The 25061-nt window shown below is 50.5% G+C and overlaps 1 protein-coding gene across 2 annotated transcripts; it reads right to left on the bottom strand.

Moving 5' to 3' along the window:
• Positions 1-892: 892 nt before the first annotated feature.
• ZNF398 (zinc finger protein 398) lies at positions 893-23704 on the bottom strand. Of its 2 annotated transcripts, XR_008392763.1 has the most exons (7): positions 23458-23704; positions 20259-20654; positions 14861-14987; positions 14202-14315; positions 6120-6233; positions 3049-4877; positions 893-2993 (listed from the first exon to the last, which is right to left on the bottom strand). XR_008392763.1 is itself a non-coding variant. In XM_037127340.2 (6 exons), exons 1-6 carry the CDS (start codon positions 23479-23481, stop codon positions 3721-3723), a joined length of 1932 nt encoding a protein of 643 aa, XP_036983235.2. In that variant the 5' UTR covers positions 23482-23704; the 3' UTR covers positions 893-3720. The 2 variants fall into 2 exon arrangements, 1 of the variants encoding a protein (XP_036983235.2); XM_037127340.2 differs by having other exon boundaries at positions 893-4877.
• Between the last annotated feature and the right edge of the window lie 1357 nt (positions 23705-25061).

A 25061-nucleotide genomic window follows, 5' to 3' on the forward strand; every position in this document is an offset into this window, starting at 1 on the left:
CTTGGTGGCTGCCATCCTGCCCCCTTCTACGTGTCAGGTGCCGGGCTCAGCACTGGCTCTGGTGTCCCCTCACCTAACACCCCGGAGACACAGGTATCACTCTATTTCACAGATAAGGAGACTAGCCTCATGACATTTAAATAATACATGTATGTTGTGTCACTTCTGCTGATGCCGAGACTTGAATCTGGGGCTGAGTCCATTCTCCAGAACCGAGAAGCTGCACTAACCCCCCCGATGTGGCCTCACATGCAGGCCCGGTGCACTGCCCGCCCCGTTCCCGTCCCACCCCGGCTGGACCTAACCCGAGTACCTGTGCTTGTAGGAGCCCGCCACCTGCCTCAAGAATGTCCTTGGTGTACGAACGCTGCTTCCTCTGTAGAGTGAAGAGACCAGGGTCAAGGGTGGCCGCCACGCACACACACAAGGCCCGTATCTGAAGGTAACGGAGTTCCTGGTCTGTGAGCGCGGTCTGGGGAAAGACCTGCTTTTATCCACTGCCCCTGAGCTGCCGCTGGGCAGCTGTTGAGAGACGGTACAACATGGGGGAAGAAACGGGGGCTTTCCTGCGCCTCCCCAAGAGGAAATGTGAGCAGAAACTGGGGTTCTCCACACCATTTGGAACCAACAGATACAGGAGCTGGGGTCCTCTTACACGGCCAAGGCTTTTGCGGACACGGACAGTGAGCACGCTATTCCCGGGAAAGCCCAGGGTCTGGTCCTGGTGGAGGTGGGCATGGACGCTGAGCTCTCAGAGATGCCCCACAGCAGCCCGGCAGGCCCCAGCGAGAACGCTGCAGGTTGTCCCTGCCCAGGGAAATGATGCAAAGCACTGCTCCAGCTAGAGCCCAGCCACCGTGCTGCCAATACCGAACACGCAGCAGAAAGGATCAGTCATCAGCTTTCTCTTTCTAGACAATCAACTTCCATTTATTTGCACATCTGTGGCTGAACCAGAGGTTCATCTCATGGCGACAATGAAACACCTAGGAAGCAAAGAGTGAATCTGGTCCTACAGCCAACCGATTCTTCGTCCAGAGGGCGCACCGGTGAGCCCGCTCTGGCTCTTCCTCTTTCCTGCCGCGTCTGCTCCTGACCACCAACCCCCAGGCTCTCCTCTAAGTGCTGAGTAAGTGCACGGCTTCTCTCAGGAGCCCCTGATGGACCACGCTTCCCCACACACGGAAACTTTTCTGTTTGGCTCTGTCTTTTCCCCGGACGCATTTTACTTATCCGTTCTGGAATCTCAGGCAAACAAACCCTCTGATTTGGAGCTGGCCTACTGTTCTACCTGGTGGCGGGAGAGAAGACCACAACGTACCGCAGCTGAACTCCTGGTCCGAACCAGGGCCAAGGTCCGGCCCACACCGACCTCCACCTTTTCTGACGTGGCCCCGCCCTCTCCCTTTCACTCAGCCTCACGGCTCCAGCTTCACTGGTATCGGAAACGTGTCCACTTCCGGTGGAACTTTCGGACCCTGCTGACTACAGCTCCTTGCGGGAGGGCTTGTGGGAACCCTCTCCAGCACTTCAACCCACGGGCCTCTGTCACTGGGAGACTCGGTGTCTTCGGTAAATCTTTCAGTTACCCCCGTTACCTAGTCCAGCGTCACAGCTGGAACCCCCTCTTCGGCACGCCCTGGTAAGTGCTTAGACCCGGTCAGAATAGGGATGCACCGTCTAAAGGCAGTACTTTGATTCTTCTACCTTTTCTTTAGGGAGTGCAGGAGCAAACCCAGCTGGATCTCGCTCAGGTTCCTAGTGGGTTACCCGTGGAACTGGAATTCCCAGAACCCCCAATTTTCTCAGCGCAGGAATTCAGATCCTCGCTAGAACGCCCCCGACACACCAGCACTCTGTTCCTCATCGGTTTGTTCTATACCCTTGGGTTGCCTCATCACCTTTGGACTTCACGTTATGATCTCACACCCATTGCTTAGGTCTCCCGCGATCCCCGATATGGTGACTGTCAGAGAGCAGATGCTGTCAGTGCGATTATCCTGAAGAGCAGCATGTTCAGGCAGAGCCTTCCCAGGAGCACAGCTACCTGGGCTGAGTGCTTTTCCCTAGGGTGGCTATATACAACCAGACAGGGTGAAGGGTGAGCTAGGCGGTAAGGAAACCATGAGTCCTTCCCTCATCACTTCATCCACAAAGTCTCCTCACTACTCCCAGACCTTGTTCTGAGGCGGCTCAGATAGATTCAGGGGGAGCAGGACTGCGGGCAATGAACAGCTCACCTGCCTGAGACCTAGCGCCTCTGCATTCTCCGTCTTCCACCTCGGGCTCAACGCGAGAACAAAACAACAAACCAAGCTGATTTCAGTCAAGTTTCAGCAGGAATGTGTCTGCTTTGATTTTGCTGCTTATTTGGCGTTGCCTGGATAGAAGCCAGAGGCAGAGATAGGATTTTGGCAGGAGGAGAAATGTATCACAAGATTTAAAAAAATTTCCTTAGCAGCTCACTTTTCCCCTTTCACCAGCCTCATTTTGCAGACAAAAGTCTGAGCTCTATAAAAGGAAAGAAAGGGACTTACACCCAATTGCAAAGCCACTTCGGTGCAGAAAAGATTCAAATGCTCCCAGGTAACTGAATGACTGTGACAGAAGGACGCATGGTGGCAAAGGTCCCTACAAGCACAATCAGCAGGCAGAGGCCATCCCTGACTGTGGCTTAAATCTTGGGGATCTGTGAGGCCCCTCAGTCTGCCCCCTGCCAGTGGGGGGTCTGCCAGGTGGGTGAGCCCACTCTGCTGGCTCGAGAAAGCTGCACATCACACAGCACCTCTCTGCTGGAAAAACAGAAGCTGGGCGTCCACAGGCACTTTCTGAAACTCCGTTAACACTTCTGGAGTGTGCTGAGGACTGTCAAGAACATCAGACACCAGAAATGGAAAAATCATCTACTGACTTATAAATAATAAAGAATTTGAAATAAATGACTCTTAAGAAATGTGGCTCAGGCACAACTGTTAGGCTGTTCTGTCATTTCCCTGGGACCTCTCACTTTTGAAGCTGGGGCTGAGAAGCCCGCTCCCAGCCTTTCACCTGGGACCTCGGTGGAGGCTTCTAGCAGTTTAAATGCCAGCAGGGTTGAAGACTGCACATCAGGCCCATGAAAAGTTAAGGACTCTTCTCCTTAAGCTTTCCAATCAAATTTCTTACACACCCAATATTTAACAAAATGTACTTAAAAGAACTCATCTGGGAACCCTGGGAAGACTGTATTCAGCTATCACTCGGGGAGAGGCTTCCGTTAGCACGAGTGGACTTTAGCTGGCCTGGGGAGGAGCAGGAACACAGACCGAGGCTTGACCCCTTTCTTGTAGTGACCGTCTTACACCAGGAAACTAATGACAGGCTGAGACATGCTCTGCCTCAGATGGGCTTCGAGCTCTGGAGGCTGTCCCCACCGCCTGTCTCGACCCAGACCTGCCATCACCCTCTACCCACTGCCCCATGATGAATGAGGAGGGCCCACCCTCGCTGTCCTGTCTCTCTGCAACTTCTGCTTAGGCCACATTTTTGAAAAGATGGGGGTGCCGGGCTCCTTTCCAGGCCTTTCTGGGGTTCAGAATGTGGTGTTTTTGTAATGCTATGAAGCTCCCAAACTCAAGCATGTCTCTGGTCAAGTGCATAGGACCCCAAGCGCATCGGTGTGCCAATAGTGATTACTGCGGGGCCCTGGGTGCGCAGGGATAACCAGGAAGCGAGGGCGGGTCACAAGACTCCCCCTCCACTGCCCTCCCCGTACCACTGGTTGGCCTCTAGGCCTTCAGTGTTAACGCCTAGGCCGGAGGTTTCGAGCCCAGTGAGGAGGGGACCTGGAGGGTCGGGCGGCTGTCCAGATGGGTCGCTCTCACCCCCACAGCCTCCGCTGTGGCCCGAACGCAGGTGGTCCTTGAGGGTCTGTTTGTAGCGGAAGCTCCTGCCGCAGTAGGCGCAGGGGTAGGGCCGCTCGCCCGTGTGGATGCGCTGGTGTTTCATGAGATGGTGCTTGCGGATGAAGCTCTTGCCGCAGTGCGCGCAGCTGAAGGGCCGCTCGCCCGTGTGCAGCCGCCGGTGGTTCAGCAGGTGCTCCTTGCGCATAAAGCTCTTGCTGCAGTCAGTGCACGGGTAGGGGCGCTCGCCTGTGTGGATCATCTGGTGGCGAATCAGCGCCGAGTGGCCGTTGAAGTCAATGCCACACTGGGGACAGGAGAAAGGCCGCTCCTGCGCGTGCCCGCGCTGGTGCAGCAGGAGGCTGATTTTCAGGCTGAAGCTCCGGCCGCACTGCGTGCAGCGGAAGGGCCTCTCGCTGGCGTGAGCTCGGCGGTGGCTGGTGAGGCGGGCCTGGTCTACAAAGCGCTTCGGGCAGTCGGGGCAGGAGAAGGGGCGCTCCGTGCTGTTGTGGACGCGGAGGTGGTAGGTGAGTCTGGAGGGGTGGGTGAAAGTCCTGGCGCAGTGCGGGCAGGTTGGAGGTGTCTCACTGGCGTGGGCCTGGGGGTTGCTGCCGAGCTCCGCTGGCGGTGGGAAGTGCTTGGGACACTGGGCACAGGGCAAGGGGTGCTCGCCAGTGTGGCCACACTGGTGTGTCAGCATCATGTCTTGGCTGAGGCTCTTGCCACAGTGGTGGCAAGAAAACATCTGCTCCTCAGCTGGAGGCAGCAGGGGGTAGCTACCCAGCTGAGTGAAAGTCACTTGTCCCTCGGAGGCTTCTGCTAGGTCAGGGGCTGGCCGCCCAAAAGGTGTCATGGATGTGGACTGCTGGCTTTTGAAAGTCACATCTGAAAAAGTGTCCTTCGCTGCTGTGGCTGGTGGAGAAGGGAAGCTGACTGGAATCTCAGGGCACAAGGAGGCCCTGGTAAGGCCTTCGGCTTTGATGACAAGCTGTTCATCTGAAAGAAAGGATTCAGAGTCATGCCCACCAGCAAAGGTCTCACGGCCACGTGGTGACCCCTCCCTGGCTCTCATAGACCACCCGCAGCTCTCAGTTTGCTCCCCTACCAAACTCAGTGGAGGGCGGGGCAAATCATCACGTGCCCAGGGTCCTGAACCTCCTCAGGCTCCCGGCCGGGAAAAGGGACTGCCCTCGTCACGCCCCTCCTCCGCTCGCCAGCTTTGGAAGAGACTGCTGCCTATGGTGACGGGGTCTAAAGTCACGCATTAATCTACTCCTATCCCTCTTTCTTCTGCCAGGCAGGCCCTTCCTGATTGTTAGCTCTCTTACGGACCCTGGAAATGAAGTACGCGGTTCTGCTTCGCGACTTTGCTCATCCCGTCGTTCCTTTTGTAGAATGCATCCCCCGTCTTCGAAATCACACCCAGCCACATCATACCAACCTTCCCAGGCCCAGTTCTGGCTTCACATCCTTCCCTAGGCCTTATCTACAAACGTAAACTAAAACCGACGCATGTTCTGCAAACAGCTCGTTTCTTGTATATAGGTAATCTATCCCGGTCGCCCTTGACACTTAACAGGCAGGCCCAGCAGTGACATATGTGTCCCCAATGTAAGTATCTTGAAGAGCAGAAACGGTCTCATTTATTTCCTAGAGTCTAAGAGAACACAAGGCATGGAGGGCACTGAAAATCAGGTTGTATGAAGTTATGCAAACAATCGGGTCCCTTCTGACCTCGAGATTCTCTTTCAGGGTTCAAATGGCAAAACACAGATGGTGCTCAGTACATTGGAAGGAACGTGGCTTGTTTTGCTTCCCCGTCACCATTTTCCCCCAGGGCCAGCTCTTCACCAACACTCCCGTTTGCGCCTCCCCAGTGGCATTTTCGTCTCCGCCGTCTGTCTGCTTGTCCTGCCCCCTCTTTGTTCTCTGTCCCTTCCCTGTGATATTTAAATGTTCTCCTGTCCTTCCCCACCCTATTTTTAGTCCATCTGTATGTACTTATTTTTCTTCCTCTGACAACTCCGATTTGTCTTTCTACTTAAAAGTGTCTTTTCACTTTAAATTTCTTAAGTTTGATTTCGGTTTCGTTTCTAACTTACTTGGGCAGGTCCTTTTTCTCCCCTTCTCCCGCTTCTCTCCCACCCCTGGCCTCCACGGACCGCTCCGCCCGCTGTGTCTTCGGTCAGCCCTGGCACAGGCTGGGCTGGCCACGAGGGCCTCTCATTTGTTACTCACCAGCATAGGGACCCTTGTACACGTCACCCTGCTTGGACTCCGGGGGGCCCCCGACCTGGGGTTCTTCCTCTTGTTTAATCCAAGACAGAATATCTGATGTTGAGATGCCAGGCTCTATTTGTGGGGGAAAAGAAAATAGCCTTCAGGAACTTGAATCAGAAAGTGAAAATAATCACGTTGGTGTGTGGCACACGATGTTTCGCCCAAATTTAACTCTAACCAACGGAACTGAACCAGCCTTTAAAAAGAGGCATACGACACCTAGAGAGCCAGTTCAGAATGAAGCCAAAGTTACTTATTTTTACAGGATGTATGTGCTCAGCTTGATTCACCACTTTCAGTGAGCCTATTTCAAAACAAACCAATTTTTATTTTGGAGATGACATCCTGAAATAATCTAAAATCAACAGTACTTTTCGCTGCATTAGCACAATCACTTAAAAAATCTTTTCATTGTTTTGTCTTGCAGCCTTTTAATGAACTAATGGAAACAGGAATATTCTCTCCATGTAATAGAGAGGGCCCATGGATGTTAAATAAACAGTAAGAATTTACAGTGAAAGAACACATTTTCAAATGTCTCCTTTAAAACACAGCACAAAAAAAGTGAAGAAACACTACTGACCAAAGTTTTTTTTCTTAAATGCTAATTAAAAACCAAATACACTTCCAGAATTAGAAAGCTGGATCAGTTTAAATACAGACCTGACTCCTCAGAAATGTTACTTTTCAGATTCCCAATTCTAGGCTTTTTCTAAGAGATCATAGCACCTTTGCTTATTAAATGACACAGGTCATGGTTTCCTGAAGGGGGCAGTGCAGGGGGTGGGTGGGGAGAATCACATCTGTAAGCCCCTCAGGCCTTAGGGATTCTTCCAGAAAGAAGAGAAGAACGGCCTCCAAAGGCTTCCCACGGAACATGCCTCATTTGGTCAGTGTCAAAGCAGCTGTGCCTGCTGTTCCAGCCAAGGCCTACCTCACCGTTTTTGGCCTAAAAGGACAGGCTGGCCAGCTGACAAGGTCCAGAGAGTAATTTCATGCTTCCATATTATTTCCCAGAAAAGCCTGGTAAGCTGGTTACGGCTTTCTTGCTCGCAAATGAGAACTCCCTGGCTTTCCCGATGCCTTTCACGCTGGCAGAGACCACTGCAATCTGAGGGTGCGCCCAGGGCCACAGTAAGAGGCTGGACGAAACTAAGGCCCAAAGACTGTCAGGTAGGTCACACGGACAGACTGGAGAGATGCAGATTTTAGCACAGGTGGCAGGTTGCCTTTTCGACTTCCTACTTGGAGCTATTTGACTAAAATCTATGAAACATACTCCAACTTCATCTTTTCTTTTTCTTCCAGATGAAAAAAAATTTAAACACTCACCCAAGAACACATTCACTGATTTTAGACAGAGAGGAAGGGAGACGGAGAAACATCGTTATCAGTTGTCTCCTGCATGCGCCCTGATGGGGGTCAAACCTGCGACCTTTCAGGGCGCAGGAGGGCGCTCCGGGCGACTGAGCCACCCACCCAGGGCCCAGATTTTCCGCAAACACATATACAGAGAGAGAAGTAGAAGGACAAAGGGCAGGTATAGGGAAAACGGTCTCTAACAGACATCTAGAGGACGAACTTCCTGCTCATCAACAATACACAATATGAGACTTTTAAAATGCTTAGTTGCATCTCTGCATCAATTTTCTGAGGAACAGGTTCGTGCTCCAGAAACCTCAGTGATGCCAGTGGTTTGGCTTTTTTTTTGGTTTATCATTATGGATTCATATAATGTCATGCATTTGATGAGTTACAATCCACTGCAGTCATTATTCTTTCTAATGCTTGAACTGTCCCTTCTCTGGCCAGCAGGAGCCCGCTCAGATCTGCTCTACGTCAGTCCACATCCAGTAGCACCGGATTTTCTGCATTTCTGGTGTGACAAACCATCCCAGGTTCGCCTGGGAAGTTCCCTGCTCCAGGCACAGAATCAATGATCTCTGAGAAATGGAATTTAGAGACCACAGTCGGGGTGATAAGGATGCTAACCGGTAACCGGCTGTCACTGCTGCAAGTCTTTTCAGTGGACAGAGCTATAAAACGTGTGCCTTTTACAAAAAGAAAAGGGTTATGAGTTTACATCCATATTTAAGGTTACAGGCTTTTAATGAAATCCTTTGATTTAGTACTTGTATCTTTTCTGTATTACCCTGAAAATTTTTGGTTCTTAATGACATTAACATGATCTCTGCTTTTCTGAATATATGTTTCAAAATAATACCAATATTATTAACAAAAATGTAAACTCCATGTAAATATTTTTGGTGGTACTTTTGGTCTTTAGGATATATTCCCTTAGAGATATATAGTTGAAATACTGTGTTTTAAAAGTATTTGAAAGAAATGTATTCTATGCATTTGCATTTGTCACCAACGTGATACAGTTTACTTGTTTCGGCATGTTTGATTTAAAAAAATTTTTTTAAATAAGAGAGAGTATTTAGAAAGTTACAAAGGCAGTAGAAGCGAGCCAGCTGGGCTGTGTAGGCTCAGCAAACAAGTTACAGAGGCAGAGGAAGGGCCCTCAGGGCTTAGGAGAGAGGAAAGCAAAGGCTACACACCCCGGGGGCAAGGAGAGGGAGAAAGGAGAGACTCGGGAGCAGGCAGGCTCCCAGGGAGAGCACACCTACAGAAGTTTTATAGTAAGTAAAATATTTACAAAATTCCAAAATCAAAACTGTAAAACACAGTACATTCAGAAGGTCTAGCTTCCAAGCTGTTCGTACTGGTTTTTGTTTTAATTTCCCATCGTTTCTTTGTGAAACTATTAGCAAGTACGTATGCATCTCGATAATTCCCCTCTTGCTACGTGACCCTGCACAAACTGTGCTGTGCCTGGATTTCTCACTTGCAGTATGTTCTGCACATGCCTGTAGCAGCTAACAGGGACCTTTCTCCCTCCTTTTCCTAGCTGCTCTGTGTAGCTGCACCACTGTTTACTCAGGAATTCCCTGAATGATGGGTGCTTGTGTTCTTTCCAACCTTGTATTACAACATTAGCCAGCGGACAATCGTAAAAGCTACGCAGGGATGAAAAAGAGCATGCCAGTTCTCCAGAAGTGTGCGTGGCTGTGCTCACACAGCTCATGGACTAAGTGTGTCTTCACTCAACTTGGGAAGCCCTAGGACGCTAACCATTAGTTTTGACTAACGATGCTAAAAGGTCCTCTGGTTGCTTAACTAACTAGATCAGTACAACTAAGCTAATATTTTTACTGCACTAAACAAGTGGGTCTTAACCCTACAGTCACAGAATGCATAGAATACAGTTACATCAGCTGAGGTTTGGTGGACATGGGTACCCTGGGGACCTTTCAGGAGTGAAGGAGCAGCCCACCATGAATACCAAGATGGCCTGACACGGACACCTGTGTGGTGCCGGTATGGCAGCTGCTGGCCAGGTCACCACAGTGGCACTCGGAGCACACTCCTCAAAGGCCTGAGGAATCCCACCAGTGCACACCTGGGGACGCAAGTGAAAGCACATCATTGGTTCCTGCAAACTGCAGGCTCTGGAGGAAGCCAGGTAATTGAGAAAAACTGAATACTGACCAGGTGAGAGAGCGGATAAATGCCGAGGTTTTAGGTTCGAGAGGCAGTTAAAAAATAGGAAGCCTGATCACAAGAAAAGAATAAGATTGTAACATCTACCCTGGGTGAATAGGGCTTTAACTGTGTGGAAGTCTGACTCCTTAAGCAGATGATAAAAATATCTGACACACGAACTACCACTGGTAAAAATATAAAAACTTTTTTTGGAAACTTTCTGTGAAACAGGTGTGGGGCTATAACACAGCTGAGTGGATGTGTTAAGTATTTGTGCAATAATTTAAAACCTCTAAGTTTTATCATTTCCAGGACGATTCATGTTCTCAAGTAGGATAAACTAAAATAAAAGGATTATATTGGATGTGACTTAACCACTGGTTTTGCTTATCAGAAGAAGGACTCGCTGGCCCAGAGTGAACGGGGATAAACGTGGGTTAATGGTGATGCGCATGAAGTAAAAATCATCCAAGAAGTCTCCCCGGCTCACCTCAGAGACATAAAGGAATAGAAAAAGATATTTCACACCCTGGCTGGCATAGCTCAGTGGATTGAGTGCAGGTTCGATTCCCAGTCAGGGCACACGCCTGGGTTGCAGGCCAGTTCCCAGCAGTGGATGCACAAGAGGCAACCATACATTGATATTTCTCTCCCTCTCTCCTTCCCTTCCCCTCTAAAGATAAATAAATAAAATCTTAAAAAAAAAAAAGATATTTCATGAACATGGAAGCAAACAAACAAACAAACAAACAAACAAAAAGCAGGGGTAGCAACACCTGCACCAGACAAAAACAGACTTTAAAACAAGGGCCATAGAACGAGAGACAAAGGAGGACCCAGAAATTCCATCTTTGGGTATTTACGCGAAGGAATCCAAAACAGTATTAAATCCCAAACGCACAGGGATCCGTATGTTCGCTGCAGCATTATTTACAATGGCCAGGATGTGGAAGCCGCCCAAGTGTCCTTCCAAAGATGAACAGATAAAGAAAAAGTGGTGGTTGCCCTGGCGGGTGTGGCTCCATTGGTTGGAGCATCATCCCCAACACAAAAAGGTTAGGGGTTCAATTCCCAGTCAGGGCACATGTAGGCTGCAGGTTCAATCCCTGGTCAGAGCGTGTGTGGGAGGCAATAGATTGATGTTTCTCTCTGTCTCTCCTCTCCCTTCCTCTCTTCCTAAAAGCAATGAAAAAAAAATCCTCTGGTGAGGATTAAAAAATACATGTATATACTCTCAGTGACCAAATAATAGTCACACACACACAGCTGGTCTGCAGTTTGGCCCAAGTAAGACTTGAACAATTTCAGGAAATTTCAAGTTCATATGTTTCTGTATTCTCCCATTCACTACTTGCTATTCGATCTCTACTAATCGTACACAGTTTTGTCTCAGACCCCAGGCATCAATGACTCTCCCAGAGGAGGGTGTAATAATTCCTCTTTCCCTTTATCAGATGCGGACGATGACGAGGAAGCATAAAACTGATTCTATTCTACCTATATACTTTTATTTAATAATAATGCACAAGTCTTCTGCAAGCTCTAAAATGTTGTGCAATAATAAGTAATGGGTTTTACAAGAAATATGGACAAAATCTGAAATGTATTTCAGAAAATTAGGCGCATCAATATTCTCATGTAAACACACCGGTCCAACAACGCATTTCCTGGTGTACTAAAGCTGATTAAAAGATGACGTTAGAGGAGAGAGAAGTTGCTTGCTTGCTCAAAAATCAGGAAATTTGATTGGCTTTTTCTAATGACCTACAAGGTTAACGTGGATAATCACCCATCAAAAAGATATTTTATTAGTTCTGTCACTAAAGTCGCCTAAAATTAGCATCCTCCACACAGTCTTCATGTGAAAGGACCGGTTATGCACCTTAATGGCAGACAGTTTAATACTATTCTCTACTGAAAGGAACCAGGACTTAAAAAAAAAATTACTGACTGATTTTAGAAAGAGAAAGGGACAGAGGCATCCGTCTGTTGCTCCACTCATTGGTGCAGTCTGGGGTGGCCCTTGTTTGCAACCTGACTGGGGATTGAACCTGCAACCCTGGTGCATTGGGACGCTGCTCCAACAAACTGAGCTACCTGGCCAGGGTAAACCAGGGCCTTTTTAATGTGTACGGAGAACAGAAACCCACACAGGCCTGTTGTTAGGAAGGCCTGCTTGCACAGTGGGCCCCTGGCTGGCAGGCGGTTGCCTGAGCTGATGGAAAGCCTCCCTGAGAGCTAAGCCTCAGGAGGCCTACGCTGTGGTTTGCGCCGAACACCCGCTGCTTTGCTTCCGGGAGCCTGGAATTGGGGCACATGCTGGGCGGTGGGGGCCTACGTGACCGGCGCCCACGAACACCTTGGGTGCTGAGTCCCTGGTCAGCCTCACTGGGAGACAACACTCTGCAAGCGTTGTCACAACCCTGCTGGAGGAATTGAGTGTGTCCTGGACAAAGACGGGGACTCTTCAAGCTCCTCCGTTTCCACCGGACCTTGCCCGCTGCTTTCTATCTTTGCTGTTTGCTTTGTATCCTTTCGCTGCAGTAAATCTCAGCCCCGGGCATGACTACATGCTGGGTCCCGGGTGTCCCCCTCGTGGGCTACTGGACCGGAAGGGGGTCCTGGAGCCCCAAACTCAGCCTGGAACTTTTTTTTTTTTTAAAGAAAACGAGCACTGAGGCAGTACTTGGAAGGACACAGGAGACCATTTAAAGTCCTCTCACTTGCCAAATTGACAGTTTGAACACCACAAAGAAAATAACTGACTTAATAAAACACTCTTGAATAGCCCTGGCTGGTGTAGCTCAGTGGATTGAGTGTGGGCCTGCGAACCAAAAGATCTCGGTTCAATTCCCAGCCAGGGCACAGGCCTGGGTTGCAGGCCAGTTCCCAGCAGGGGACGCACGAGAGGCAACCACATATTGATATTTCTCTCCCTCTCTCCTTCCCTTCCCCTCTAAAGAGAAATGAATTTAAAAAATCTTAAAAAAAACCTCTTGAATATATAGTTAAACATAAAAGGGGGGAAATACAAAGGGTTATTTTTTTTAAGATTTTTATTTATTTATAAAGAGGGCAGAAAGGAGAAAGAGATGGAGAGACATCAGGGTTAAGGTTCTGAAGACAGACTCTGAGGGTCGTTTTTCAATGCCGTGTATTGATGGGTCTGAGCGAGGGTGTCCAACCTGTGGCCCGTGGGCTGCATGCGTCCCACAGTGGCTATGAATGTGGCCCAGTACAAAATTGTAAATTTACTTAAAACATTATGACTTTTTTCGTGTGATTCTGTGTTGCAATGTATTTAGTGTGTAGCCCAAGACAACTCTTCCTCTTCCAGTGTGGCCCACAGTCGCCAAAAGGTCAATGCCTGAGAGGTCAGGTCATGTGCCTCCTAGCCTCAAGTTCTGGTAAATATCTAGGCTGTTAATGGCTAATGAAAGCTACGACCGTGAAGATCAAACCACAGCAGTAGGTGAATCCAAAGCTCACTGCATTTAATTTTAAGTAACGATGAGTTACTGTATACAGGCTGACTACCCACAAGTTGACAAGATGAAAGGTAAACGCATCTTTCATGCATCGTTACAAAAACAAATTACATCCTTTCCATTCGTCCCCAAAAAGAAATGACACACTGATTTTTGCTTGCTGAGAGCTATGTCAGATAACTAACAAGAGCACATTAAGAGTTACTTCCAGCAGTGAACCTTTCTGGCTAAGTCACCCATCTTTCTCTGTGATATAGGTTTAGGCTCATTACATATACCCATGACATCGATATTAATCAAACTCAATCTGTTACATTGCTGAAATACTGTCGTTTGGGGCTCCAAGACCACCTTCCGGTTCAGTAATCTACGAGGTAAGAGACGCGTCCAGCAGAGACATCTGCAGGACGAACTTCCTGTGAGCTTTCTACCCAGCAAAGAGCAAAGACAAGGTGAGGTTTTTCCTCAGCAGAGGGGGGCACTTGAGAAAAAAACACAACTCCACGTGGGCTAGCAGTCCTTCCCACACAGGACCAAGTAGCTGCCAACCAAAGACACTGGGGAGGGTTACTTAATGACAGCTGGCTCCCATGCCCGGCGACACCTGCTTTGGGGTCCCCGGGTCAAGAGCATCTCCGAGGGACCACGCAGATGGCCAGCCCCTCCAGCACTTCTCTGTGATCGGGTGTACAGTCCCTGAAGCCACTTCCTTCCACACGAACAGCGCTGTTCGCTCTGCCACCTAAGGACATGTGACATGTTTGTTTTACTAAATAGCAAGGGTTCGAGACCTCTGTGGAATGCAATCAGTAGCCCTCGGACGTGTGGTGGTGGCGGGTGAAGGCACGGACAAGGTGACCGCTCAGCTCACCCTCCTACTGACCGGGTCAGTCTAGCTGCCGCAGCGCGGAGAGGCTCTGGGCCCCCAGCCCTGCTTCCCTGTTCTGCGCCCGCGTCTCTGGCCAGGAGAGTGAGACAGCGGCGAACCTCTGCCCGCGCTTACCTTCACTGGGGTCGGTGGGAATCGCACTTTCCTCTGGCCCCGCCTGGTCCTCTGTAGTATGTTCTCCTTCTGGCTGAATCTGTGATAAGACATCAGGTTGATTCATGGCATAATCTAGGAGGAAGAAGGGATGGGGATGTGACAAAAGAGATAAATGAGAGTGATGACGAGCTGCCACCAGGGCTGAGCGAAGGCTCCGGGGTCCCCAGTCCAAGGGGATTTCTTTTAGACTCGAAGTCACTTCTCCCCACCCATTCACCTCCAGCTACGGACGGCGTCTGTTGACAAAGCTGGGACGGGGAGAGGCGACGTGTGGGAGAAGCTTCGTGCCACTGTCGCGGGGCCCACCTGCTACTCTCACTAAGCAAGAGTGACACGGTGTCGCGCGGGGAGGGACCGAGGCCCTCTCAGAGTGAAGGGCACCCACGGACTCCCCTGCAGCTGGCACATCCATAACCCCAAACGTCTTCCTCTGTCCTGACTGGCACGAGGAGGAGTTACACTTCCTACGTAGCAAAGGTGAAAGGGAAATCTTTAGCTTGGAGCCAGACTCTGAGGTGTGCAAGGACCGCATGGAAATAAGGAGGAAAAGGGACTGTTCTGAGCCCCCCTCCGGGGGCTGCTGTCACCTCACTCCCGAGGTGCCCCCTGAACCTCACCCATGGAGATGAGAGACTCGTAGTTGCCCTTCATGATGTTCTTGTAAAGCTCCTTCTGCCACTCTTCCAACTTCTCCCACTCCGGAGCGGAAAAGTAGATGGAGATGTCATCAAACGTCACGGGCACCTGGAAGGACAGTGACGCTGGGGTCAGTCCCTCCCACTGCAGCTCAGTCATCCCATAATCTACACCAAGTGCCATCTGGTTGTAAGAAACTAAGTGAGCTGCTGATAGGACCCAGGAAAAAATTAAGACACAGGCCCAGGCTGCGAGAGCAGACCACGTTTCCAGGAGAGAGACGGTGTGTTGCAGGCCACAGTCATGGAGCTGCGTACGAACGGGCAGCAGTGTTTAATTCACATGACACAACATGTTCTGAAGACCCACTAAATACAAGGTTTATCCTAAGCACCACAATTATAAAAACAAACTTTCTGTCCAAAAGGAGCACGTGGCTGTATTCAAACTAATGACATGGAGGGGAAATTTTGGAACCCGGGGCTGCGGTGAGTCTGGAAGAGACAGGACTTTGGCTCATCCTAAGGGACAGGCAGGTTACAAAGAGGCTAGAACCATAAACTGCCCATTTTTACAACTTGCTCAGCACCTGAAATGAGTCTCAGGGCAAATGCAGATACTCAATAGTTTATTTTTATTTACTCTCACACACAAAAGATTTGTGATAACTTACAACAAATGTACAGATGATAAAATAACGACAGAAATAAAGGGTCAGGGCGGACTTCTGGTTCAAGGCAGTGAACTACGCACATGCACGCCCAGAGTTCCACGGAAACGACACTCGTGAGATCAGGAGGGACCACCCACAGCAGCACCAAGGATGAGGAGGAGAGGCCATCACTAGGACCGGAACTTCTGGGGGGTTTCTCTCACTGGGGCCCAGAGGAGGGGCTCGTGCTGGAGCCTGAGGTGGAGGAGGCGGTGGCATTGCCTTGCACCAGGCAAGGGCTGCAGCTGGGGAGAACCTCAAGCTCAGAGCTGGCAGGAACACTGAGCAGAGGAGCAAGGGGTTCCAAACTGCATCGGAAGGTCTGTCTGTAGAAGAGCGGCCCCCACTGTCGTCCTCACCCGCCTGGCAGAGGGCAGGAGCAGCAGCATTTACTACCGAGCTGAAGCCACAGACCTCATCTGTACGGAAATGGCCCACCTGCCTGGAGGCAGGAGTGTGACCACCGGGAGTATGGTGTCGCTGGGGGCCACAGGGCGGTCCCTGAACTGCCTGTCTGCTTCTTGCCAGGGCTCCTTAAAGAGAAGCCCACGTGTCTGGAGCACCTAAGACCTAGTGCTCTCCTGCAAAGGGAAGACCCTCTAACTAAACAGACGTACACGGGTCGGGGGGAGACGTGCCTGCTTCCTGTAATCGCCCTATTAATCAACTGGAGTCTCCACTTACAAGTGTACAACCAAGGATTACTCAATATTAAAAACAACAACAAAAAACTAATAGCACCAAGATGAACAAACACTACACACAACCCTGGAGGCAAAAAACACAATAAACTGGCAATCAGACAAACCTCTAACACAGTCTCAGAGAAAGCCAAATACATAGTGTACCCATTAAAAAAAAATTCCAGCTGCTTTTAAAAAAGAACCAGAAAATATTCTTTAAAAAAAAATCCTTACCCGAGGGTATGTTTATTGATTTTTATTAGTATCTTTTTAAAGAGAAAGATCAGTTAGTTGCCTTCCATACCCACCGAGACTGGGGATTGAACCTGCAACCTTTTTGGTGTATAGGACGACGCTGCAGCCGACGGAGCCACCCGGCCCGGGGCAGGGAATACATTAAACACATAACTGTTAAAAAGGAGGAAGGCTGGAAGGCAAGGTCACAGAACCCTGGTTAAAAAGGTGAAAAAAATGAAGCAAAAGTTAAAAGACAATAATCCATCGTCTGTCCAACTAGTTCCAAAATGAAAACAGAAAGAAAAAGGAGAGGGGGTAAAATGTTACAAACATAGATTCGCAGAAGAAAATTTCCCCGAGCTGAAAAGATACCAGTCTTCAGTCCTGGCTGGTGTAGCTCAGTAGACTGAGCACAGGCCTGTGAAGCAAAGGGTTGCTGGTTTGATTCCCAGTCAGGGCACATGCCTGGGTTGCAGGCCAGGTCCCCAGTAGGGGGCGCATGAGAGGCAACCACACATTGATGTTTCCTTCTCTTTCTCCTTTCCTTCCCCTCTCTCTAAAAATAAATAAATAAAATATTTAAAGAAAACAAACTTAAAAAAACAGATACCAGTCTTCTGATGGAGAGACCATACCCACTACCCACAACAAATATAGAGACCTACACCCAGACAGTTCCTCAATAAACTTTAGAAAAACTAGTATGAAGAGAAGATAAAAGCTTGCGGAGAGAAAACACCGATGTCTTACAAACAAATGAGAACTGGTTTGGCAGTGACTTTTCATCAGTGGCATCTGATGATGTGTGACAAAGGACCGATGCCTTCAAAATTCTAAGAAACGGGGAATATTATCCAGCTTTAAAAAGGAAGGAAACTCTGACACGCTACAACATGGATGAACCTGAGATGTTACATCGGTGAAGTACGCCAGTCACAAAAGGACAAAAACTGGATGATTTCACTCAAGTAAGAATCATCAAATTCCCAGAGAAATGAAGTAGAATGGTGGGTGCTGGGGGGGGGGAAGGGGGAGAGTGTTTAGGGGACAGAGTTGCAGTTGGGAAGCTCTGGACCTGGGTGGCAGTGACGGCTGCCCAGAGTGAACACACTTCATGACTCTGAACTGTGCACTTACACGCGGTTAAAATGGTCACTGTTATGTATAGCTTCCCACAATGTGAAACATCAAAATAAAGAAGAAATTCTGAGAGAAAATTATTTTGCACTTGGAATTCAAAAGTAGGGGCAGAATAAGAGTATTTTCAACAAAGCAAGGACGCAAAACTTTACTTCCCATACATCGATCCGGCAAATCTTCAACAGATGTTATTTCATTCAGAAATCTTGAAGAGAAATCATAGTATTATTCTATACAGGATTTTAGAGTTGAAGACGGACCGTTTAAATGTTACCCATTTACCCAGGGAAGACAATAAATAACTTTACCTATTCTGTTCTCCTTACTGCAAAGGCTAAGTAAACTATCCTAACCAAAGATAAACCACGCAGACACGGAGTTGAGATCCCTCCGGGGCAGCTCTGCCCCACAGGGGGTCAGTTACCCTCCCTCCCTCCCTCCCTCCGTTCTCTCTCCTTGAAACCCTGTCTCCACCTCTGCAACGGAGAAGCTCTCCTCCGACTCGCCACCCTGTGTCGCCAAATCACATTCATTTGGCTCATCATCTATCTCTCTCCACCTCTCAGCAACAAACACGATCCAAATGAACACTCTCTCCTTGAAATACTTCTTCCCCTCGGCCCTGTGCCCCCCCACACCTCCCTGTTTGGTTTCTCATCCTCTGCCATGGCCACCCCTCCTCCTACCCCCCGAACTTGGCCTGCGGACCCTCTCCCGCTTCTCCACTTTCCCTCCCGCAGACTCCACTCTCTCTCGACTTACACTATGACCTGCACATCAGCGATGCCCAAACTGTCCTCACCTTCGAGCTTCAGAGGCCACTCAGCACCTCTGCTGCATGTGTCACGGCACCGCCAACCTGCTGAAGGAAAACTCCCAAATCCGCCCCCCGCAAGAGCGTCCCCATGTCAGGAACTGTCAACACCCCCCGCAGCTCTTCAAGCTCAAGGCTAAGAGTCAGTGCACCTAAGAGCATGTTCTCTGGGTTAAATATAACTCTGTTATTTATACTTAGTAACTGCGAGATCCCGGACAAGTTGGGGTTCTTAGGGAAATAACAGAAACACTTATTACGCGGTGGACTTACAACGATCGTTCTCAACTCCTCATCCCGATTCTCATCAGCAAGGCCCATCATCGGTTCTGCCATCTAAATGTCCTCACTCTGTCCTCTCGTGTCCATTGCCACTACTGCTACCCTCGTCCAAGCCCCTCTCATCCCTGCAACCATTACAGTGGCCCTACTCATTTTCTCATTTCTGTTCTCACCCCCACGGTCCATTCTCCACGCAGCAGCCAGTGACTCTTTCAAAACAGAGCAGACACATCTCCTCTGCTCAAAACCTTCCAACGTCCGTCTTCCCCTAGCCGTGCTAAGATGAAATCCAAATTCCTCACCTTGGTCTCCAATGTCCTGCGTCAGTTGTTCACAAACCTAGTCACACATTGGAATCAGATACAGGGCTTTCAGAATTCCATTAAATCAGAATCTCGAGGGGGTGAAGTTCACCAAAGTTTAAAGACCCTCTAGGGGATGCCTGTGTGCAGCCAGGACTGAAAAAAACGCCGCCCAAAATGACCCAACCCTGACCCCCCTTCCAGTGGCGCCCTCCTCCGCCCACTGCACGCCCTGCCAGGGCTGCCTTCCATAGTCCGGGATGATGCCCACCCCCCCACCCCCCCGCCCCGCACTTCAAGTTTGTTCGTATCTTCCAGACTCGGTGCTAGCTCCTCTTCCTGCCAAAGCTCCTCCTCCCTCTCCTCACAGCTGGGTCCTTCCTGTCCATCGGTCTCAGCCTGAACATTAGCTCCTTTCTGAGACCTTCTCTGACAGCCGATCTAGAATGAATTCCTAGACAGCGCCTTCCTTTTTACCAAAGCACTGAAATGTGTTAATTTTCTTGTCTGTTGATATCGTCCTTCTTTCCCCACTAAGATGTAAACTCCAGGGAAATTTATATGAATTGTTCATAGCGATGCCTTCAGGATGCAGATATCAAGCAAAACAGTAAGTGCTCAAGAAACCCGTGTCGAATAAATGAATAAATAAACAGGCGGCTGGGGATGGGCAGCCTCAAGGCTGTCTTCCAGAGGTGAGGATGATGTTTACTGCCTTTTGTTTTAAAGGCCAGTCACTCCGGGAAGGCTGAGCCCCAGCACTGCAGCCCACCCTCCTGTGAGGGAGCTGAAGACAGGGTCTGTGCCGAAAACCCACCGATCACCCCACACCCTTAACCCCAACCACTTACTCAACGTCTCTTCCCTTGTTCCCCCTCGACCTTTTCCACCAGCATTGGTAACATATTCAAACTGACTCAGTTAAATGAGATTTAATTTAGTTGCCACAGCAAGATTGTGGCAGACAGGTTAGCAAAGAAAAGTGACTTGTGGGTAATGAACAGGAGAAAGCGAAAGAGGGAAAAATCCATCCACCAGATCACCAACGTTATCTGGAGTTTCCAATCTGAAGTTTGACACTTCGGATGATCGCTAAACTGAACGTGAAGTGCTCCCCAAACAGATAAACACAAACGGCTTCACGGCCTCCTTGACTGTCCCTTACGCAGGCCCTGGGGTACCACTTCCCATCTAGCAGTGAAGCACTACCTTTGGGACATCTCCTTTGACACCCGGGGGCAGCCGCAGGACCCAGAAGTTCCTGTTCCTCAGCAGGTTCTCCAAGTTCTCCAGGCGCCTCTGCAGCAGCCCGTACTCCTGCAGCAGGGTCCCCAGCACAGCCCACTTGCCCTCCAGCTGGTTCCCGAGATCAGCCACTGTCTTTTCACAGCTGGCCAACTTCTTCTCTGCCGTCCCTGTCCGTCCTTCCAGGTGCAGGAGTCGCCGGCTGTGCACCTCCACCTTGCGCTCTATGGCCTGCACAGCTGCCACTACCGTCCACAGGGAGATGGCTGCGGTCTGCAGGTGCGCCTCGTTTGCTGCTGGGGGCGTGGGCAGAGGAAGGGGCTGCAGGGACGTGAGGCACTCGGAGTCCCATTCCGAAGTCTGTGCAGTGGAGAGATGAGACAAGACACCGAGTGTTAGAAGGAGCCTTAATCCAAACTCCAGTGAGATAAGGACGCTTTACCGGGCATCTGAGATCCACCCGGTGCGGCTTTAGTGGTGCCTGCACAAGCCTCACGGTCACGGGGCTCTTTGGCACCGAGAGCCAAAACTGCTGGTGGGTCAGGGAAGGATCAGGTTAAGACAGTAAGTGAAACTGGATCAAGAACCACCCCAGCACATTCCCTGGGCGCAAGGAACATCAGCCGACTGTCTGCAGGCTCGGGCTGCTGCTGCTGCTGCACTCTGTCTGTGGGAAAGGCCCCCGTGCCCCAGGACGTGCCAGGTGACACCCAGCTCATGCGCCCTGGTAAACCCCTCACTGACTTACGCAAGGGCCCTGCCTACCAACCACAACCCACCATTCAGTAACAGTGAGCACGCTTTGAAGGCTGAGTCTGCAGGGTTATAAAACAGAAGGCAGAGCAGACCTGTTTATTCTCACACTGTGTTGCTCTGCTGGGCAGAACTAGAACCAACGTGGAATTTTCAGGCAAGCAAACTTTGGCCTATATAATTAACTTTTGAACTAAATCTTTAAAGAAAAGAATAGGCTGTCCCTTCACTGAATATACATTGAAACAGTATTTAAAAAAAAACAACAACACAGAAATTCCTATAACAAGTAGGTTAACTGAGCATTACAAAGACTTCTGACACTATGGTTCCTGGCACTCTGGCCGCGACCTCCCACCCGTCCAGTTCACCCACTACCTTATTCTCGTGTCACCTGCTCTGCAATCCCACTAATCCCCTGACCATTCCACTTGCTGCTTGTCCGTCAGCCTCCTCTGAGCGTTGCTTTCAGCCTCAGTGATCCCTTCAGCCACCTTCCACCCTGTCTACCTGCCTAATCCTCAGCACCCTCCAGGTGTGAACCAGTGCAATTGTTCCTCATTCCCTGTTCCTGTAAGCAGGCTGGTGAGTCACCCAACCAGGTAAACTGGTAGCGACACACACACCAACGGTCTCTAAGCTGGGTGGGGACTCACCCTCCTGGTGCCCCCATGCTGCTTTTCCAGGTCCCTATAGTGGCCACTGCAAACTCCAGACCCTCTCCTCAAATTTATGTGCATAAGAATCATTGGGTTAAAGTGCAGACTTTGATGCCCTAGGGCTGGGAGGGAAACTGAGATTCTGCATTTTTAACGGGCTCACCAGGGCTGCTGCTGCTGCCAGGCAGGGGTGAGCAGATGTTGAGAAGGAAGAGTCGGGCCCGCAGGGCCCTCACCCTCAGATGGTGGGCTGGGGGGGGGGGGGATGAGACCCAAACTCTCTCAACTCTTTCTTCACGTGCCTTCCACCTCAGACTCATCAATAACTTAACCTGTGCTTGCTTTCCTTCCCACAGGAAAAAGTTTCATCCGATTCAGAACCAATCTTTCCACTCATGCTCCGAATGCCAGCTCCTTCCACATTTTTAGGGACGTTGTCCCCCTCCCCCACCTCTGTTTTGTGGTATTTCAATCTCTCCTGATTCTTCCCCATAAGATCGCCCTGCACTGTTCAATGTGGTAGCCACGTGTGGCTACTGAGCAGAAATGTGCTCAGCCATTGACATGCGCTGCCGAGTATGAAATACACACCAGATTCTGAAGGCTTAGTATGGGGGCACAAATGCAACGCTCGATTAATTTCTTAATTTTGACCACATGCGGGAAATATTTTGTGTACACTGGGTTGAATAAAATGGATCATTAAGATTAATTGCATCTATCTCTTTTCACTTTTTAAGTGTGACTACTAGAAAACATCAAGTGAGATCTGTGCCTTCCATTATATTTCTATTGGCCAGGGCTGGCAGACATGTGCCACCACCACCCTATACACAGATGCACACATGCATGTACACACACGTGTGTGCATGTACATATGTGTAAAGCTCGGGAAAGGAAGTCCTGGGCAGAGATTCCGCTCCTCTCTCTTCCCCACCACACTGCTACTGCTCCTCTCTTTCCTGCGCTTTTTCCCATTTTCCGGTCACGCCTCAGTAGCCCCGTCTGGCTCCCGACCCACTAAAACGGCTCTCCTCGGGGTGACCAAAGCCCCGAGGCAAATCCAAGACCTAACTCTCCATCCCCACGTCCGTTGTCTAGTCCCTGCTCATGCTGCCTGGGTGTCGTGTGCCCAGACTGGGACGGTCACCTGCAGCGCTAGCAGCTGGCGGAGGGCTTGGCGCCCACAGGCTCACAGTCAACGCCCCCTGAGTGAATAAACACGTAAGTAAGCCCACCCAGCGCACTGATGGAGGGCCCCCCTGTGCGTCCAGCACTGCCGCTTGCCTGGCCCTGGGGATCCCTGACCCCCGCCGTCCTTCGGTCGCGCCTGTCACTGTCACACCGCCTCTGGGGCTGTGCGAGGCTCGGGGAGCCGCACGGAGGGCGACCTCACGCGCAGAGCCGTTGCATGGCCGATGAAAACGCCACGCCAAGCCCACCACCCTGCGTCCGGGCGGCGCTAAGGGGCTGGCACCCTGCGCTCGCTGGAACCCTCGGATCGGCTGGGGAGCCCGGGGCCTCGCACCCAGGGCCTCGCACCCAGGGCGGGGCCTCGGGATGCAGGAGGGGACCAGCTCTTCCACACTCGCCTTGGGCGTCCGGCCCGGGGCCGCCGGTGCAGGGTCGCAGCCCGGCGCCTGACAGACCCGGCTTCCGGCCCTCCTCCTCCCCTGCCGGCCCGGGGACCACAGCCCGAGACGCCCGGACCCTGCCGGGGGTGCAGCACTCGGCGCGCGGGCAGCCCTTACCGGAGCGGGGGCCGCCTCGGCCATGGTCCAGCGCTGTCCGGCCCGACCCGCAGTAGTCGCCGCCGCACCGCCCCACACAGGCGCCACCCGCCCGGCCTGCCTTCCGCGTCCGGGCTCGCGGCCGTGGGGCCCGGCTGCTGGGGGCGAGAGGACGCGGCAGGGGCAGGAGCGGCCGGCCGGAGGTGGAGCTCGAGTGACGGAGGAGCTCGGCAGCGCTAGGTCCGCAGCGGCCCCTTCAGCTGGCGCTTTGTGGGCACCGAGCGCACGCCAGGCACCGCTGCAGCCTAGACGCGCCGCCCGCCGCCCTCCGCGCAGCGCGCCCCCTGCCGGCCAGGCGGACACTCCCGCCCTGAGGCTGGCCTGGCTGGACTCGTGCAAGGCGGTTGCACTAGTAAACGCAGGTGTTGTTTTCCCACACCTGAGAGCGATCAACAGTTTGCAGCTTAGGGCCCAGCCGCAACCAGAGTTCTTCAGGGGAGTGTTTTCTTCTAGGAGGGCCAATGAGCAGGCACCGCCCGAAGGGAGGTGCTGGGGCGGGAGCTAGTGGAATTCAGAAAGATGGAAGTCAGCGAAGTGCAGGGACCGGGAGCTAGTGAGTCTGCGGGCTAGGATGAGTGCCGGAGGGGCCCAGGGCTGTGATGAAGAGCACTTTCGTCCTTTCCAGAAACTGCGAGTGTAGCAGCCTAGATGAAGAGGGTCACGACCCACGTGGTTCGTGTTAGGGCCAAAACTTCTGTACAGTTGTTCTTACAGCCCGATCACTGAGGTCGGTTTGTTGGGTCTGCGCTAATGGTCAGGAAAGAAGCTCCTGCTCTGTAGGGAAGTTGTGTTTCGGGTTGACAACCACGTCATCCGGAGTTTCCAGCACAGTTCTCATTTCAGACAAGCTGAATGTGAATCGTATAGCCTTCCTAAACCTGTATGTCGACAACTGAATCAAGCCAATGTCCCTAACAAAGTACATCAATCACAGAAGTATGAGAACCATCCTGTTGGGGCACCTGCATTCTAAGCTATTTTTAGACAGTAGCTACACCTGCAGTATGCCAGTCGAGATATACCTGAATGTATGTGTTGGTCGAAATGAAAGCTTGGCAATTAAAAATTGCTATTCTGTGAGTCAGAATATCACCAGGACAGAACGACCTTCCAAAAAAAGGGAAGAATCTGAATTTTCTCGGAAAGAATGTTAATTTTTATCATTTTATTATTAAAAAATGTAGATGGTCAACTGCTGGATACCTCTAAGGCCATTAAACAGGGACGTCACTAAATAAGATACTTTCAACTAGTCTCATGGACCAGCAAGGCTAGTTCTGCCAGTAGAATATGGTAACATTGCTACCAGTTAATTAAATGCTCCTTCCTCTAGTAGGAACTTATTAAGATCAAGACTTCACTTCCTTTTAATTCTTGGTCTTGAAAAATTTTGGATGGTGATGGCATTTCATTGAAGCAATTTCACAGACTGAAGTTCTGTGAACTGTTTCAAGAAGATACCCATTTTCAGAAGTAAATTTAGGGTTGTTGCACTCATATTTTTTATTTCCAACTTCTAACATTTTTGTCTGTTCTTGCCGCTATACACAATCACTAGGGAGAAA

Source organism: Artibeus jamaicensis, unplaced genomic scaffold (assembly GCF_021234435.1).
Source record: "Artibeus jamaicensis isolate MK-2021 breed Jamaican fruit bat unplaced genomic scaffold, CSHL_Jam_final contig_718, whole genome shotgun sequence".
In the NCBI taxonomy this organism is placed as follows: Eukaryota; Metazoa; Chordata; class Mammalia; order Chiroptera; family Phyllostomidae; genus Artibeus; species Artibeus jamaicensis.